This window comes from Sodiomyces alcalophilus (genome assembly GCF_042370955.1).
Source record: "Sodiomyces alcalophilus JCM 7366 unplaced genomic scaffold ACRALscaffold_5, whole genome shotgun sequence".
Classification (NCBI taxonomy): domain Eukaryota; kingdom Fungi; phylum Ascomycota; class Sordariomycetes; order Glomerellales; family Plectosphaerellaceae; genus Sodiomyces; species Sodiomyces alcalophilus.
This window is the reverse complement of record NW_027263536.1, coordinates 538,126-552,877: the sequence shown is the minus strand read 5'-3', so window position 1 is coordinate 552,877 and position 14,752 is coordinate 538,126. Positions and strand designations below refer to the sequence as shown.

Genomic DNA, 14,752 nt, shown 5'->3' with positions numbered 1-14,752 from the left:
TACTTCGTACTTCGTACTGCTCCGATCCGATAAGGAGCTGTGATTAGTAACCAAGGTACTGTACTTCGTACTTTATCCTGCTCCTAAAAACCTACGGACGAGATTACTTCGTGACAACCTCACAGCTCACACGAATAAGAGAATCCTGTGTATAATCCGTTTTATCAACTGGTCTATAAAGCGATTCTCTGACCTTGGAATCTGACTGATATCTGGAGAACATGGCGACCAGAGCCTTCCCAGTTCTGCCTGTAGGCAATCACATTCCACCGATTCAGTTTCGAACCTCTACGACCCAGACTCGTGCCTGGTGTCTTGGTGTCATCTAGGCTTCTTCTACCTGGTCGCCCCTTCTTCTCTTGCCGTCCTTCATGGCTTCCCCGACGTCTTCAATCCCACATACCTACCGGGCATATCCGCCTCATAGGACTGGCTCCCCTTCAAGTCTGCACTCACTTCCTGTCCCATACTCGCTCACACGTTCTGCAGCGAATGTCAGTCGTTTATATCCAGTTAATCATCACCATTGTGCTGTGGCTCAGCCTGCGCCAGCTATATCCCTCTTATTATAAGCATTCTTCCTACGTATTTCATCGAGCATCGCCAATTAACCCAATATGACCCTCCACCCCTCCCCGGACCCCAGTCTTTACATCCCTCCCCAGCCTCCCGGCCACGCCTATGAACCCTTCGTCATCCCCCCGGCACGTACGGCCTCCAGCAGCACCGACCGTTCTATCACGCCGAGCGAATCCTGGAGCTTCAGTTTTAGCCACCCAAGTCAAAGACGTACTGGCAAACATCATCCGCAAACTAGAGCCGAGCATGTCAAGCAGTTGGGGCATATCGAGGAGCGCCACGAATCCCAAGCCGAGACCAGCAAGGCGCAGGCTCCTAGGCCTCCGCAAGTCGCGACTCGACCGAGGATTTCTCGCGGTGCCCGCCACGATGTACTGAACATACACGCCATTTTCTGCCCTTGTGTCGTGCATGGCTATACCGCGCAGCGCCTGAATCGGCTAGAGCAGGGACAGTCTGCCCTCGACTTGCACACCGAGGCGTGTAGCTCCAGCTGCTTCCTCTGCTTTTCGTCCCTGCGTACGTGGCCTGTCGGGCTAAGAGAGTTGACAGAATGTGACTGACAGAAATCCTCAGCTCTCTGTCTGTGTGCATTTCCCATCTACAACCAGCGACGCAGAATCGCCGCTCGATACGGCCTGAGAGTGACCTCATGCGACTGGCTCAATGCCTGTCTGGTACCTTGTGCTGCCATCCATGACAACGAAAGGTACATCCTCCTCCGTGAGACCAAGAGACGGCGTGTAGAAAGGGCAGAAGCGGCCAGGAAGCGTCCCAGGCAATATGTGCCGCAGCCTCCAATGACCGTTCCGGCGGTCCTGCGCAGAGAGACCGTTTTAAGCCCAGGCACACCCATCGCGCACGGGTTTGATTATACCGACGCGCATCCATACCTGGGCCAGGCGATGTATTTGTCGGAGACCATGCCTCATGTCCCGGAGGAGCGACCTGTGACCCCACACCCGAGCACAGACAGCATAGCGCCGTCGACTGTACAGAGAAAACTTAGTGACGAATCGACAATGCCAAAAAAAGAGAACAAAGATGCAGAATCGAGCAAGGAAGGGGACGAGGCTGGGAACCGACAAGTCTGTGACGGCGCCGGACACTCTGAAGCGGTGAACACTACCGTCGACCGAAACCTCCCACCCGGCACAACTCCTAAGACGACCATCTCGACCCCTGCTGAGACTACCCACCCGGATGCCGAAGCCAGCACCGAACCCCATGAGGAGCTGCAACAGCCAAACTACAACACCACCCCGTCCATCCCTGCCCGTGCTCATACCTTATGACTCCCGGCGTCGGCAAGTTCTCCATACTCCAGAGTCTTGCCGGCTTCCCAGGAAACCTCGCAGACAGCAGAGTCGTCTTGTGAGCAAGAAAGCGACGTGAAGCGCGAAGCGCCGGCATTGAGCAAGACCTCGATAGGGGATAAGGATGCGCATCGTCGACTAAAGGTGGAAAGTACCGACGATGAATGGGATTCGAGCGGCTGCCTAGGCATACGGACGGGGTCATGGTTCGCTGGATGCCATCGTTGACTCGGTACAGATTCCCGTGGTCGGGTCGGGTCGGATTCTGCTGCCATTAGTACTAGTTTGTATTGAGTAGCTTTGAGAGTATTTCATAGTTCCCATTCCTCCTGACCTGCCTCCCAGGCAAATTCATATCTGGGCGCCATGCTACGGCCCCGTCATCTTACATCTTCTCTCCATCCTACTCACGTAAACCTCGCGGGTAAGAAACAAAATAGACAAGATTACACTACCGTCGCCCGTTCCACGGGCTTCCTTCCCCCCTTCACTGTATATCTGGTCTGATTCTCGAAAACGCCATATCCGCCGTGTAAAAGCATTCCATCCATCCATTCACGGTCCACGGCATTTGGTCTCCATCGCATCCTAGCCGTCAACAGTTTTGACATGGCACAATATGACGTGACATGTCTTGTTCTCTCTTTTCGCCTCCTCCACCGAACAGGTCCCTAATTGGACCCGGTACTCGGACAAACAGATATGAAAGGGGAAGTGGGATTTCTTTCGTTTTTTTTTCTCTTTTTCTTCTTTTTTTACGACTTTGGTGTAAAAAACGCAGCTGGTCTGTAGTTGACCGCTGGCAGGGCAAGTGTGAATGGTGTTAAGACACATACTGATGATACCGGTGTAGTGTAGCTGAGGAGTCGCGGGGGTTGGTTGGGTGGCTGTGTCGTCGACAAATGAAAAAGAAAAGAAAAGGGAAAATGGGAGGGTAAAAAAAGGCGACGCAGCGGGAATGTTCGGGGCAAACTTTCTCGAGAGCCTTGAGGCTATGATCTAGGTAGCGTGGATAAACACGACGGTGTGCAGGTTGGTACGGAGATGTAGCGCCCCCTTGTCTCAACATCCCCCTGTGCTATCATGCCTTTGCATGTTGGCAGAACATCACCATATGGGGAGAGTCGGGGCAAAGAAACTGGCAACTTGGTCCATGACAGATCTTCCAAGTTGGTATCGTCAAGCCGTGATGAGTCGTGATCCATTAAAGTGTGGTGTAACGATGGGTGGCATGGGGAATGCGATGTGTAGTGAACAAGACGGGTGGTCGTCCAAGTACTCTTCAGCATGACTGGTAAAGGAGGAGGGGTTCGCCGACATTCTCGATTTCCGGAATGGTGCACTTGAGATCGAAAGCTTTGGAGAGGACAATCTTGAAGATCTAGACGAAACTCGTTAGCATGGCAGGGTACAGCGAGAGAAACGACAGGGAGGCTGGGCAACCTTTTGCACGTTGATGCTGTGACTTGTGCTACTAAAGATGAGGGCAGCCCGCATGGCTTTGGCGAAGCGGCGAGCCTGAGACCTGGCGTGTCAGCATGGTATTCCTCCCGAGCCACTGGAAAGACATAAGAAAACAATGTAAAATACCTGACTTGAAATCTCCTCTTGGTCTTCCCTGGGAAAATTGACAAAGTGGTCGTACTTTGTGCCGACGAGGATGGGGATGGCCGTCTTGTTGAAGCCGCGGCCCTGGCGGTACCACTCCTTGATGCTGTTGAGCGTGCTCTTGCGCGTGAGGTCGAACATGAAGAGGATGGCGACGGCGTCGTTGCAGACGAGCGGCAGCATGTTGACAAACTCGCGCTGGCCACCCAGGTCCCAGATGGAAAAGGTGATTTCCGTGTTGCGGATGGAGATTGTCTTCTCCATGAAATTGACTCCCAAGGTCTGGATGTAGTCCTCGTCCCAGCTGCCCTCGACGTACTTGACCATCAGACTCGTCTTGCCAATCTGCGCATCGCCCACCATGCCGACCTTGATCACGACGTGGTTGCGGCCGTTCGGGGCTGCGGCGGCTCCAGCGTTATTGTTCGTGTTCGTGTTCGTGCTGGTGTTGGAAGGCTCTGCGCTGCGTGAGCCGTGATCGCTGCTATAGGCCTGCTGCGCGGAGCCCGATAAAGCGGAAGGGGGCCGGGAGACGGATGTCGGGGGTGCGGCGTGCGCGAGGGGCGGAGTGTCGGCATAGCGTTGTTCATCGGCGGGAGGAGGCGCAGGATTGCCATCGTCCTCTGGTCTAGGTTGGTTGGCGAGGCCTTGGTCGAGGGACCGGCTTTGGCCGTGATACCTCTCATGGTGAGGGTAACCGTTGTTGTGTGGGGGTGACCCGGAGTCGACGTGAGGGGATCCCTCGATCCCGCCGAGGGTGTCGTCATGGACGTCTTGCGGTGGCACTTGGTCGTTCTCCATCTTGGTCGTAAAACCGGGCCGGTGACCCTACCAGTGAAGTTGGACGAATATCAAGGTCGAGCGGTTTGCAAGATGGCAATCGGTCGAAGACGGGATAATGGAATGTCGAAGTGACGGGTATCGGGTTTGGTTGGCTTCAGTGGTGTCTTGGGAAAGGGAAGTTGAATTCGGCTTGAACCAGTTGGTGGTCGACAGGTCGAAAGGCCCTAGGGCAAAAGAAAAAGGAGAGAATGACCGAAAGAGCGGCGTCAGAAAGCGAGGGCAGGGGCACGGTGTGCGTTTCGGTTACTAGGCTCGTGGACTCGATGGTTGTTCATGGAGCGTATTGAGGGTACGGCGCAAGATGGAACGTTCTGCTGGGCCTGGTGAGTTGTTCAGCTGGGAAGCGTAAACGCTCGATACCTGGTGAGGATAGTGTGGAGGTGTGCTAAGTATGGAGGCAGTATGTGGGTGTGCGTGCAGACAGGGAGTAAGGGCGGACAGTGCAGTGGCAGTGGCAGTGTTCGGAGCCAGCACCGGCACTGGGAAGATCCAGCGCAAATAGATGTCTCGGAAAACTATACCAGGGGAATTCTGGCAACCCATGGGCCATGGGGCATGGGAAGAGCATGTCTTACCGGTTCGTAGCCTATGATCGAAGGTAGGTTGGGGACTCGGGAAAGCTCGAGCTCAACTCGTGACGTGGACCGAGTCTGGCGGGCAAGGTTCCACAAAGAAACCTGCCAGTGATGCCGTGGAAGTGTAGACGGAAAAGACAGACGAAGGAGGATGATAATGTCTACTATTCGGAAATCGCTGGAGGACGTGGGAGTCGAGAGTCGAGAGTCGGACACCGAATAGCTGATGCGTTGTCCAGGGTATCGGAGAGGAAGAACGATGCGGATGGAGATTCAAAAGAGAATGTGGTGAGCAAAAGAGCGGGGACCACGAACCAGTGCCTCGACGAGAATGGACGGTGGTGACCAAGCAGTCGGATGCAATTACGGGAAAGTGGACGGCGATATTCGGATGGGTGAAGTTGGTAGTGGGTGGTGGGTTGTGGGCCATCGGGAAAGGGGGATTGCCAAATAATCCGAGTTGATTGGTCGAATGGCGTTATGAGGATAGGACGTTAGTGAGTCTGGGTGGGTAGTCAGGGGATCGTTCCCTGAAGATCAGGCGCTTAGCGAGGCACTGGACGCCTGAAGCAACCAGAAACAGCGCCTGCTGCAGGGGGCCGCGTGCAGCGAGGCGGTCCGTACAGTACCTAGGTACCTAGTAGACGCACAAATGATGCGAATTATTCAGCTAACAGGAATACGAAGTACATGTCCTGCTAACCACCTCATCATAACGCGACTTTCCTGTGCCTTGTGACCTTTCCATTCGTTTTCCCGATGAGGTCATCCATATCGTAAAGGAGCCAAGAGCCGTTCCCCAGGCTTTGATTAAACTATCGCAGTATCGATATGTTCCTGTTAGATATGCCTGAACCAAAGTGTTCTATCTAACCTTCAGCTCAAATCACTCTCCTAAGACAAACGACGAATTGTTTAGTTCCAACCAGTCCCATCACGCAATACACAATACGTTGTACATGAGGACCGTCTACTTCTTGGCTGTCTTTATAAGGTAAGCCGTCTGCTTGGACCCACCCTCCGGGTATATATTCCTCCGAATGGATCAGATGTCAAAGGCACAGGCACTTTTAGGTGTCTGGCCAATGGCCTCAGCGAACATGGGCCGATAACATCATCAATTCCTCTGGTACCCGTATCTTGCTCCGACAACTTCCCCTCTCACAACACCACGATTGAACTTACAGCCCTGTCCAAGCCGTCCACCTTTTATTGAAACCGGTCGTTTTCATTTCTATCCTCTTCCAGTTCTACCATGGCTTCCATCGCTCGTTGTGTCAGGGCTGCCCGCCCCTCTGTCCTGTCCACCCTGTCCAAGCCCGTTGCGGCGACCTCCCGGCCAGTCTTCTACCGTCCCGTGCACCGACGCTTCTCCGCGACGCCCATCAGTACGTCACCATGCCTTTACCTCCCAATGGCTCCCAAGTCCCCTTGCCAATTCGCCAATCCTCTTCCTCTTGCTAACCGTGCATCTCAGCCGAGGTTCGGAAATACACCAAGGACCACGAGTGGATCGACCTCCACGCCGACAACAAGACGGCCGTGATTGGCATCTCCGAGTACGCGGCCGAGGCGCTGGGCGACGTCGTCTACGTCGAGCTGCCCGAGGAAGGCGCCAGCGTGGCCAAGGGCGACTCGATCGGCGCCGTCGAGTCGGTCAAGAGCGCCTCCGACATCAACGCCCCCGTCAGCCTGCGCATCGTCCAGACCAACATTGAGCTCGAGGAGAAGCCGGCCAAGATCAACCGCGTCCCCGAGGACGATGCCGCTGGCGGTGGCTGGCTTGCCCGTGTCGAGATTGAGGAGGAGGGTCTCAAGGAGTTTGAGGAGCTGCTTGACCTCGAGGCGTACAAGGAGTTTACCGCTACCCTGCACGATTAGATGTGAAGTGGCCATGGTCTTCAAGTCGGTCATACATATCAGGTCGATGGAAACGATGGTGTTCTCTCTTTTCGAGGTTCTTCTCCTCGGTGGAAGAGCGGGGAGCGCATGGTGGGATGAAGTGACGAGTTCAACCTGGTTCCTTATTCATAGCCCTCGGGCCTCGCATGCCAAGGGACATGTAGCGGACTATCTCAACCAGAGCCGCACGAGTTGGCGTCGGGGTTTGCACTGGGTTTCGGCTTTCAACGGCAGGCTATGTACAATACAAGAGGGGAGAAGGGGAAAGGGAAGAAGATAATAAGAAAAAAAAAAAGGTAAAACATAGGAACAATGCAAAGCAATTCCGAGCCATTTTCCCAGAGCCATATGCTTTTCTCGAAAATCGCAGGCCAAACCCAAGGCCGTGGTATTTTATCGCCGTCTATTCCGTTGTCCACCATTCTAAACCCGACCCCGGCATCGACAACTAGGTCGAGACGGAAGGGTCTCAGGAAGAAGCCTCAGGCGCAGCTGGCTGGTTTTCCTCGCGGGCCTTATTAATCTCATCCAAGATGGGCTGCGCACCCTTCTCGACCAGTTCCCGCGCCAACTCCTTTCCCAGTTCTATGGCCGCCTCGGGGGTATCAACCGCCTCCAACCTCTCACCGTCCACGGCCACGACCCCGTTCGGGTGCGCCACAGTCGCCTTGAACTTCAGCTTGGTGCCGTCCTCGTTCCAGCTGGTCTCCACGCCAATGGGCACGCTACAGCCGCCTTCCAGCGTCCGCATGAGGCTCCGCTCGGCCTCGATGGCCAACCGGGTGGCGCGGTCCTCCAGGCCTGCCAGCAGAGACAGGACGCGCTCCTCGCCCGCGCGAGCCTCGATGCCCAGGGCGCCCTGGCCCACGGCGTGCAGGATGCCTCCGTTATCCGAGGCGAGGTACTGGCCTATACGCGCGTCGTAGCCCATGCGCAGCAGCCCCGCGGCGGCGAGGATGATGGCGTCGTAAGGGCCGTCCGGGTCGTCGAGTTTGCGCAGGCGGGTCTCGAGGTTGCCCCGGGTATCCTCGTACTTGAGGCCCGGGTACTTCCTCTTGAGCTGGGCCATGCGCCGGACGCTGCTGGTGCCGATGACGCTGCCGTCGGGTAGGTCGGCGATGGTCTTGTACTTGTCCTCGGTGCCGGCCTTGAAGACGATGACGTCGCGGGGGTCTTCCCGGTTGGTGACGGCGCCCAGGACGCAGCCGTCGGGTAGGACGGTGGGCATGTCCTTGAGGGAGTGCACGATGATATCGATCTCGCCGTTTGTGAGCTTGGCCTCGAGCTCGTTGGTCCAGAGGCCCTTGCCGCCAAACTTGTAGAGGGCCGTCTTCTGGTCCCTATCGCCGAGGGTGGCCATGCTGTGGACCTCGTAGTTGTAGTCCGGACGGAGGCGCTTCAGGCCCTCGACGACGATGTGGGTCTGCTTCATGGCGAGGTTCGACTTGCGCGTGCCTATGCGGATGGTCGTGGCAGACGAGGGGACTGCCTCTGGAGCTGTAGGGGCGGCCATGGTGGTATGCGGCGGACAACCGAGAGGATGGGGAGGAGTTGGATGGGCGGGAAGATATAACGCCAATCAAGCCCGGTTTATCTGCCGTTGCAAAGGTGGGAATGAAGCAGGACTAACTTGCAGACTCGGGTCTTGGATGGTTTAACGTTTTTTTTTTCTCGAGGGTTGACGGTTGAGGGAACAGAGACTGAACTGAACTGAACGTAAGGCACGAGTCTACACTAAAGGTGGGATGGCGGGGCAGTGGCGGCCGAGGTGGGACCTGTACAATCTGGCTTTACCTAAGTATACAGTGTGCATACTAAATTTGCGAGAATCCACACTCACTACTTTCATCGCCCAAAGTCACACGTTCGGTCATGTGACATGTCTACCTCAAGCGAGTACCGGTATTTATACGCCCCCTGTTCGGTATTTGCTGTCCACTCAATCCATTTTTGGAAGAATACGCGACCGCGTGCATAAGCAAGATCTTAGCCGTATTTATCTTAGCGAGCTCAGACCTCCTTATAGGGCTGCGGGATATTAGCTAAAAATCTATATAACTACACGATAAAGGTATATTTATAGTGTAATTATATATAGATAGATCCACTTAATCTAGGTTTAACGAGCTTTAGCTAATTATATCACTATAATCACTATATTCTAAACCTAGCTATAAGGAGGTCTAAGAGCTAAACGTAAACGGAACCGTGACTCATACAAGATATCTAGGCAGCTTTTTACGATAACGCTAATAATTCGCCCTTAATATAAGCAATCTGCCTATAATTACAGTAATCGACTATTAACGATTTAAGCTATCTTTTAGTACCTATATATTTCTATCGCGATATTAAGTTCTTTCTCTAGCGATCTTAGTAAGCTTAGATCCAGTTAGTTTAGTAAGCTGCCGCTAAAAGACCACGTGCAGGAAGATAATTCCTATTAATATTCCTCCGGCGACGATACTATTATTAATAACTCTAGTAATATACCGGAAGGAATAGTCGCCGATACTAGAGCCGCCTAGCACTCTATATAAAATCGCCGTAGTTATATAGGCGGCTTATATTCTATTAAGACCTTATTAAAGGCTTAGGTTTAAGATTAAAGGTAAGCTCGTTAGCTTATAAATACTCTCGGAGATAATAATATAGCGGCCTTCTATTAGACCCTATAGCGAGCTAGAGTATCTATTATCTTCCAGGAAGTTAACTATAATAAGGGAGAGGCTTATTCTTACTATAATACCACGATTATACGAAAAGAGCTGGATACTCTAATAACTAATAACTCCTTTACTAACTTTAATCCTCTTACCGATCAGGACGATAACGCGACCACTATTAGTGCCGTTTACGATACTTCCTGGCTTAATACTCGTCTCTAATAGGCTAAGCCGTTACTCACTACGTCAGCTCCTCGTTTAGTTCGATACCTCTCCTAGCTACTCCTAAATTAACACGATAATAGGGAGGATATTCGGCGGACTTATAATACCTCGAGGGATATAGACAGAGCTTTAATCTATCTTATTATTAGTATCTTATTACGTGGATATACGGGCAGAACATACCGACTTCTACGGTAGGTGCTTAGCTTATATATACTATTTAACGGTACTCCCCGACGTGTTATCGACTCTATAGCGAGACTAGGAGTCTTTATATCGTATACCTATCTAAATAAGAAACTAAATATAATATCTTAGTAGGCTAAGGTATAATATAAGTCTACCTAGGTATATCTTAATAGTAAAAGACTAATAGTTCGTGTCTTATCTTATAGGAAGATATTAAGCGTGTAGCTTATAACCCTAACTCTATTATCGTGTACAATAACTTTAACTTTATAAACCGCGTTAGAGACCTTGCCGGTGGTAAGCAGGATCACTTCGTTAACCTAACCACCTCGCTCTTAGTAAGCTATCCGAGCCTAAACGGGCCGATTATATAGCGCTAATTTAACCTCTAACGCCGTTTCACGAAGACTATAGCGCTTAAACTCCTCCGTAGGAAGCTATCGCTTAATAGGGCGTCTCGATACTTTATCTCTCTAGCTCTCTTAAAGCAATTTACTTATATACAGCCACCGATATATCTCGTAGTTACTACAGTGGACTATATAAATAGTCTATACCTCTAGCTTAGTATTATCTTCGAGAATAAGGGTACTATTAAAGGCACGTATAACTTATATAAAGAGCTCTTTACGAAGAGGCTATAGTTCGAACCCGGAGAGCGTATAGTCCTTCTATATAGTGACTAGAAGACCACCTTATTTGTTCGCCGTATCAAATAGTCTTAAATCAAGGCATTAGATCTATAGGAGAAGAAGGACTGGATACTTTCTATTCCAGTATTCTTCTATATCGAACTAAACTATATCCAGATACTTTTCAGGATATTCTAGGATACCGGCGATTATCGTATATAATCCAACGCCACTATATCTACCGACATCCAGTTCTTTAAAAGGTCTAAATCTATTATTAAAAAGGATATAACATACTATTAAGCTCTACCAGCTCTTCTACACGGGTTTATAGCCCGGGTCCTAGCATATATTATCGTAGACTTATATAATATTAGCCTTATTCCTTCCACCGGCCCGTAGTATATCGATACTATCCGAGAAGTAATAATACGACTTATAATAGAAACTCCTAATAAGCTTAATAATATCCTGGATCGTATATAGCAGAAGGTCTTTATTATCGATAGGTGAACTAGCGAGAGTGCTTAGTGCCCTAACGGATCTATTAACGTCGAGTATAGGAGTTACTATCGGCTAATATAGAGTATTAAACTACTCTTATTACTACACGAGGCTATTCGTAACGGTAACTACGGCCTTCTTAGGGATATTATTCTATAGTTACTAGTTATAGTCTAGGGCGGGAAATCCGGTAACTATAGGCCTAAGATACTTTATTTTATATAGCTTCTTTAGGTTACCGATAACTATACCCGCAACGCAGTATAAAGGGCGGTATAATCCGCTATATCACGGCTAGTAGCTAGTATAAGAGCATCGATCTGCTCCTTAAGCATATTAACGCCACGTATACGTTAGATATTAAGCACTATAAGAATAGCACCCATAATATTAGCGCTATCTTTAAGAGACTAGCATTAAACGGTAATTATATCGCCACGATTCGGAAGGCAGTTAAAGGACTCCTATAGTCGAAGCTAAAAGGAACTTATATAACTGGCTCTGCCGCTATTTATATCGTTAGCTACATAATTAAGTTATATAATAATAGTATAACTATACTAATACTAGGTCGTGTAGGCTAGGATGCCCCTAATATCACCGAGTATAGGCAAGAGATTCTTCTTTAAAAGCTCGCTAGCTTTAATAATAGTATTTCGTAGCCTATTAATATAACTAAGTAACACGGCCTTCCTAGTATTATAGCTAATAAGACGGGTAACGAAGATAGAGATATAAACTGGTCTAATATAGATGATGATTTATTTACTATAGAGGGGTGGATCGGAGACCCAGTGCTATATCGTTAGGACGTTACGTGACGTTATAAGACGCGCGCTTTTTTATTTATCTTATATATTATATATATACGTGGCGACGCCACCCAGACACAGAGGACGCCTATTATCCTATATAATCATTATCCTTTTAACCCTAAGTTTTGCCACGTTTATTATATTCACTTTATTTAAGCTATGTTACCCTAATCAGAGCAGTGCGCACCTCTAGGAACCTTTTCTAAAGGTCTCCTTATTATATATGTTATTTTGGTTATATACACTTCGTGGTCTTAAGTATTCCTGTTATCGAAGACTTATCCGAGATCATACTACCTAAGCCGTTCTATATAGTAACGGCTTTGCCTCTCTTTAATTAGTGCTCGGAGGCGTATCTATTCGGTGCCTAGGAAGTCCTAATCGTCTAATCAGGGTAACCGAAAGTACTCGAGGGGAGTTCCGGCCTACCTAAACGAACTGCACGTTAATTACGGAAGTAGGAAGGGAAGTATACGGCTAAGGGGCTAAGATTAAAATAAAGTATTAATATTTAAAATTAGTATTAAGATTATTATAATAGCCTAGGAAGCCTGCCCCCTATATAGCCTTAATAAAACCTAATAACTAGAAAATAGGGACGGATCCTCCCTACTAAAAATAAGATAAGAGCTATAGACAGAGAGACAGGCCCCTACCGCCGATAAGGTAAAGGTAGGAAGAAAAGCGAAAAACCGTTAAGAAAAAGGTATAATAAGTAGAATAAAGAATAGATTAACTATAAGATAGATTCCGGATATAGTATAGATATAGAGACGGAGGGCACGCTCCTTTACCGGAATAGGAAAAGTTACGGATATAGACTATTAGGGGCCGTAGAGCCTAGATATAAAAAAATCTTTTACTATAACCCTCTAAATAGGAAATAATAAAGGCGTAGGGTTAACCTTATTATAATCAGGGTAACGACGGCCTATACGAATAGCGGTAAGTCCCTAGCCCCGAGAATTTTAAGAAAATCTAGTTATATAAGGCCCTAACGGTTAGAAGAACCTATTAAGGAGCCCCGAGATACCGCGCCCTTATAGACCCGGCGGTTAGGTAAACCTATTAATAGATCCCGGATATAACTTAAACTAATCTCCTATAACGGCTAGCGATACCTTATCCTATTCCTTATAAGTATCTCCGTTAGTCTAACCACGGTAGGTTCCCTCCTAAGCCTTAGCGGAGAATACTTATATTATATCCTTTAGGGCCCCTAAGAAAAGGGCTCCTCCTACCCCTTATCGCTAAGTGGAATTATCCTTAGACTTATAGACTTAATACACGACTACTTCTTATTTCTTAACCCTTTCTTTCTTAAAGACCCTGATTCCCCTAATCTGCCTTAACCTATTATTATAATAGATTAACCCCCCCCTTTTAATAATATAACGGCTTCGTAATAGACTAACTATCACGACCCTCCCCCTACGGTTATAGTCTATAGCGACTTTAAGCCTAACGATAATAGTATATACGCGGCTATCCTGACTCTAGCGACCACGGTTATGCCTAATTAGGGTAACGCCGCTTTTACGGCTAACCCTCCTTTTATAACCGCCTTACTTAGGTAAGGGGACGTAGACCCCGGTATCGGCCTATTAACGACTATCTCTTATAGTTAGGGCGTCCCGGTATCCGGCTATAAAGCCGTATCGGCTTCCCTTTCGCCTAGGTAGGGTAACCCGAACCCTAGCGGCGGGCTAGCTCCCCCCGCTCCCCCTATTTCCCTTATTCCCCCTGTTTCCCCTAGGCCGAGCGCTCCTTAGTAGGCTCATACACCTACCCCGGATATCGCGTCTTCCGATAACGTCCTTAAGAACTTTAAGGCAAGCCTTACCTTAGAGATACTTATAGCTATCCACTAGTATATTAGCCTATATAATAATAAGAAGACTTAAGCTACTATCACGTCTCGCGCGCCCCTAAACCCCTTCGCCGCGGGAGCCCCTTATTTTAATAAAAGGGCCCTATCTAACTTCCTTAGGGACTATAAAGACTATGCTAAGCTTAACCGCCTTAGCGAGGCCGATAAGATCTTTTACGTTAGCCTATTCACGGAGCCTAGTATCCGTCCTACGGTTAATAAAATAATCCGATTAGTTAAAGTATCCGGCGGCTAATAAAAGTATTTAAAGTAGCGGCTTACTAACAAATACTCTTACCTAGATCCCGACTAGTAGCTCGACCTATCCGACTAAGTATACTAGTTATAACTTACTTATAAGTATAAGAAAGTTAAGATAGTCTAGTAAGTTAAGTAGCTATTAATAAGCGTTATAGTTTAAAAGTCGAGAGTAGATAGGGTCGGCGGCACCTTTATCGAAGACCACGAGCTTTATAATATCTTCCTCGCTATCTTATATAGGGATATTAATATATAGCTTACTAACCGGATAAAGTATAAGTTTATTAACCTAAAGAACCGACTACGCAGGTATTATAACCTATTAGATATATTAAAGGAGTAGGCAGAAGACGTTTAGGTAGCCGACGGGCGGCCTATTAACGAAGTAACGAGTATTATAGATACTCCTACTCCTACGCTAACCGCTAAACCAATACTAATAGTTACGCCTTAGCCTAATTAGGCTAACCCGATAATATATACGCTAACTATCTTACGGAGGCCTATTATAGTGCCTAAACCGGCCGTATAGATAAGGAGTAATATAGATAAGTTAACGGAGCTTTTAGAGAAGTGCGCTATCTCTATAGTCTATAATAGTGCGGGCGTTATTAAAAACACGGTCCCCTAAGTTATAGCCCTCTCGCGCCGAGTAGGAGCCGATAAGGTTAATACGATCCTGGCTGCCGACCCCTACCTAAAGACCCCGTTCTACGCCGCCCTAAAGCAGTCTACTTTAGAGAGGCAGGATACCGCTCCGGTAGCTT

At 48.8% G+C, this 14,752-nt stretch overlaps 6 protein-coding genes across 6 annotated transcripts; 3 read left to right on the top strand and 3 right to left on the bottom strand.

The window, feature by feature from the left end:
- Window positions 1-617: 617 nt before the first annotated feature.
- On the top strand, window positions 618-2,310 carry ACRALDRAFT_211594 (uncharacterized protein; the record flags this gene model as incomplete). The annotated part of the gene is made up of 4 exons (XM_071023735.1): window positions 618-1,109; window positions 1,146-1,843; window positions 1,892-2,118; window positions 2,201-2,310. The coding sequence occupies 4 exons, from the start codon at window positions 618-620 to the stop codon at window positions 2,308-2,310; spliced, it is 1,527 nt and encodes a 508-aa protein (XP_070873926.1).
- Window positions 2,311-3,177: 867 nt separating this feature from the next.
- ACRALDRAFT_2106322 (uncharacterized protein) lies at window positions 3,178-4,304 on the bottom strand (the record flags this gene model as incomplete). Its single annotated transcript, XM_071023293.1, has 3 exons — window positions 3,178-3,276; window positions 3,339-3,413; window positions 3,486-4,304. 3 exons carry the CDS (start codon window positions 4,302-4,304, stop codon window positions 3,178-3,180), a joined length of 993 nt encoding a protein of 330 aa, XP_070873925.1.
- Window positions 4,305-4,331: 27 nt separating this feature from the next.
- Window positions 4,332-5,882, bottom strand: ACRALDRAFT_1094337 (uncharacterized protein; the record flags this gene model as incomplete). Its single annotated transcript, XM_071019718.1, has 9 exons — window positions 4,332-4,510; window positions 4,607-4,877; window positions 4,922-5,099; window positions 5,138-5,242; window positions 5,301-5,451; window positions 5,479-5,510; window positions 5,572-5,591; window positions 5,662-5,725; window positions 5,860-5,882. The coding sequence occupies 9 exons, from the start codon at window positions 5,880-5,882 to the stop codon at window positions 4,332-4,334; spliced, it is 1,023 nt and encodes a 340-aa protein (XP_070873924.1).
- Window positions 5,883-6,176: 294 nt separating this feature from the next.
- On the top strand, window positions 6,177-6,802 carry ACRALDRAFT_2106899 (uncharacterized protein; the record flags this gene model as incomplete). The annotated part of the gene is made up of 2 exons (XM_071023312.1): window positions 6,177-6,309; window positions 6,399-6,802. The coding sequence occupies 2 exons, from the start codon at window positions 6,177-6,179 to the stop codon at window positions 6,800-6,802; spliced, it is 537 nt and encodes a 178-aa protein (XP_070873923.1).
- A 490-nt stretch (window positions 6,803-7,292) lies between these two features.
- Window positions 7,293-8,336, bottom strand: ACRALDRAFT_2042736 (uncharacterized protein; the record flags this gene model as incomplete). Its single annotated transcript, XM_071021281.1, has 1 exon — window positions 7,293-8,336. The coding sequence occupies one exon, from the start codon at window positions 8,334-8,336 to the stop codon at window positions 7,293-7,295; it is 1,044 nt and encodes a 347-aa protein (XP_070873922.1).
- Window positions 8,337-10,109: 1,773 nt separating this feature from the next.
- Window positions 10,110-10,277, top strand: ACRALDRAFT_2107762 (uncharacterized protein; the record flags this gene model as incomplete). The annotated part of the gene is made up of 1 exon (XM_071023344.1): window positions 10,110-10,277. A coding segment is annotated over one exon (168 nt), but the record flags the coding sequence as incomplete, so codon positions are not given.
- Between the last annotated feature and the right edge of the window lie 4,475 nt (window positions 10,278-14,752).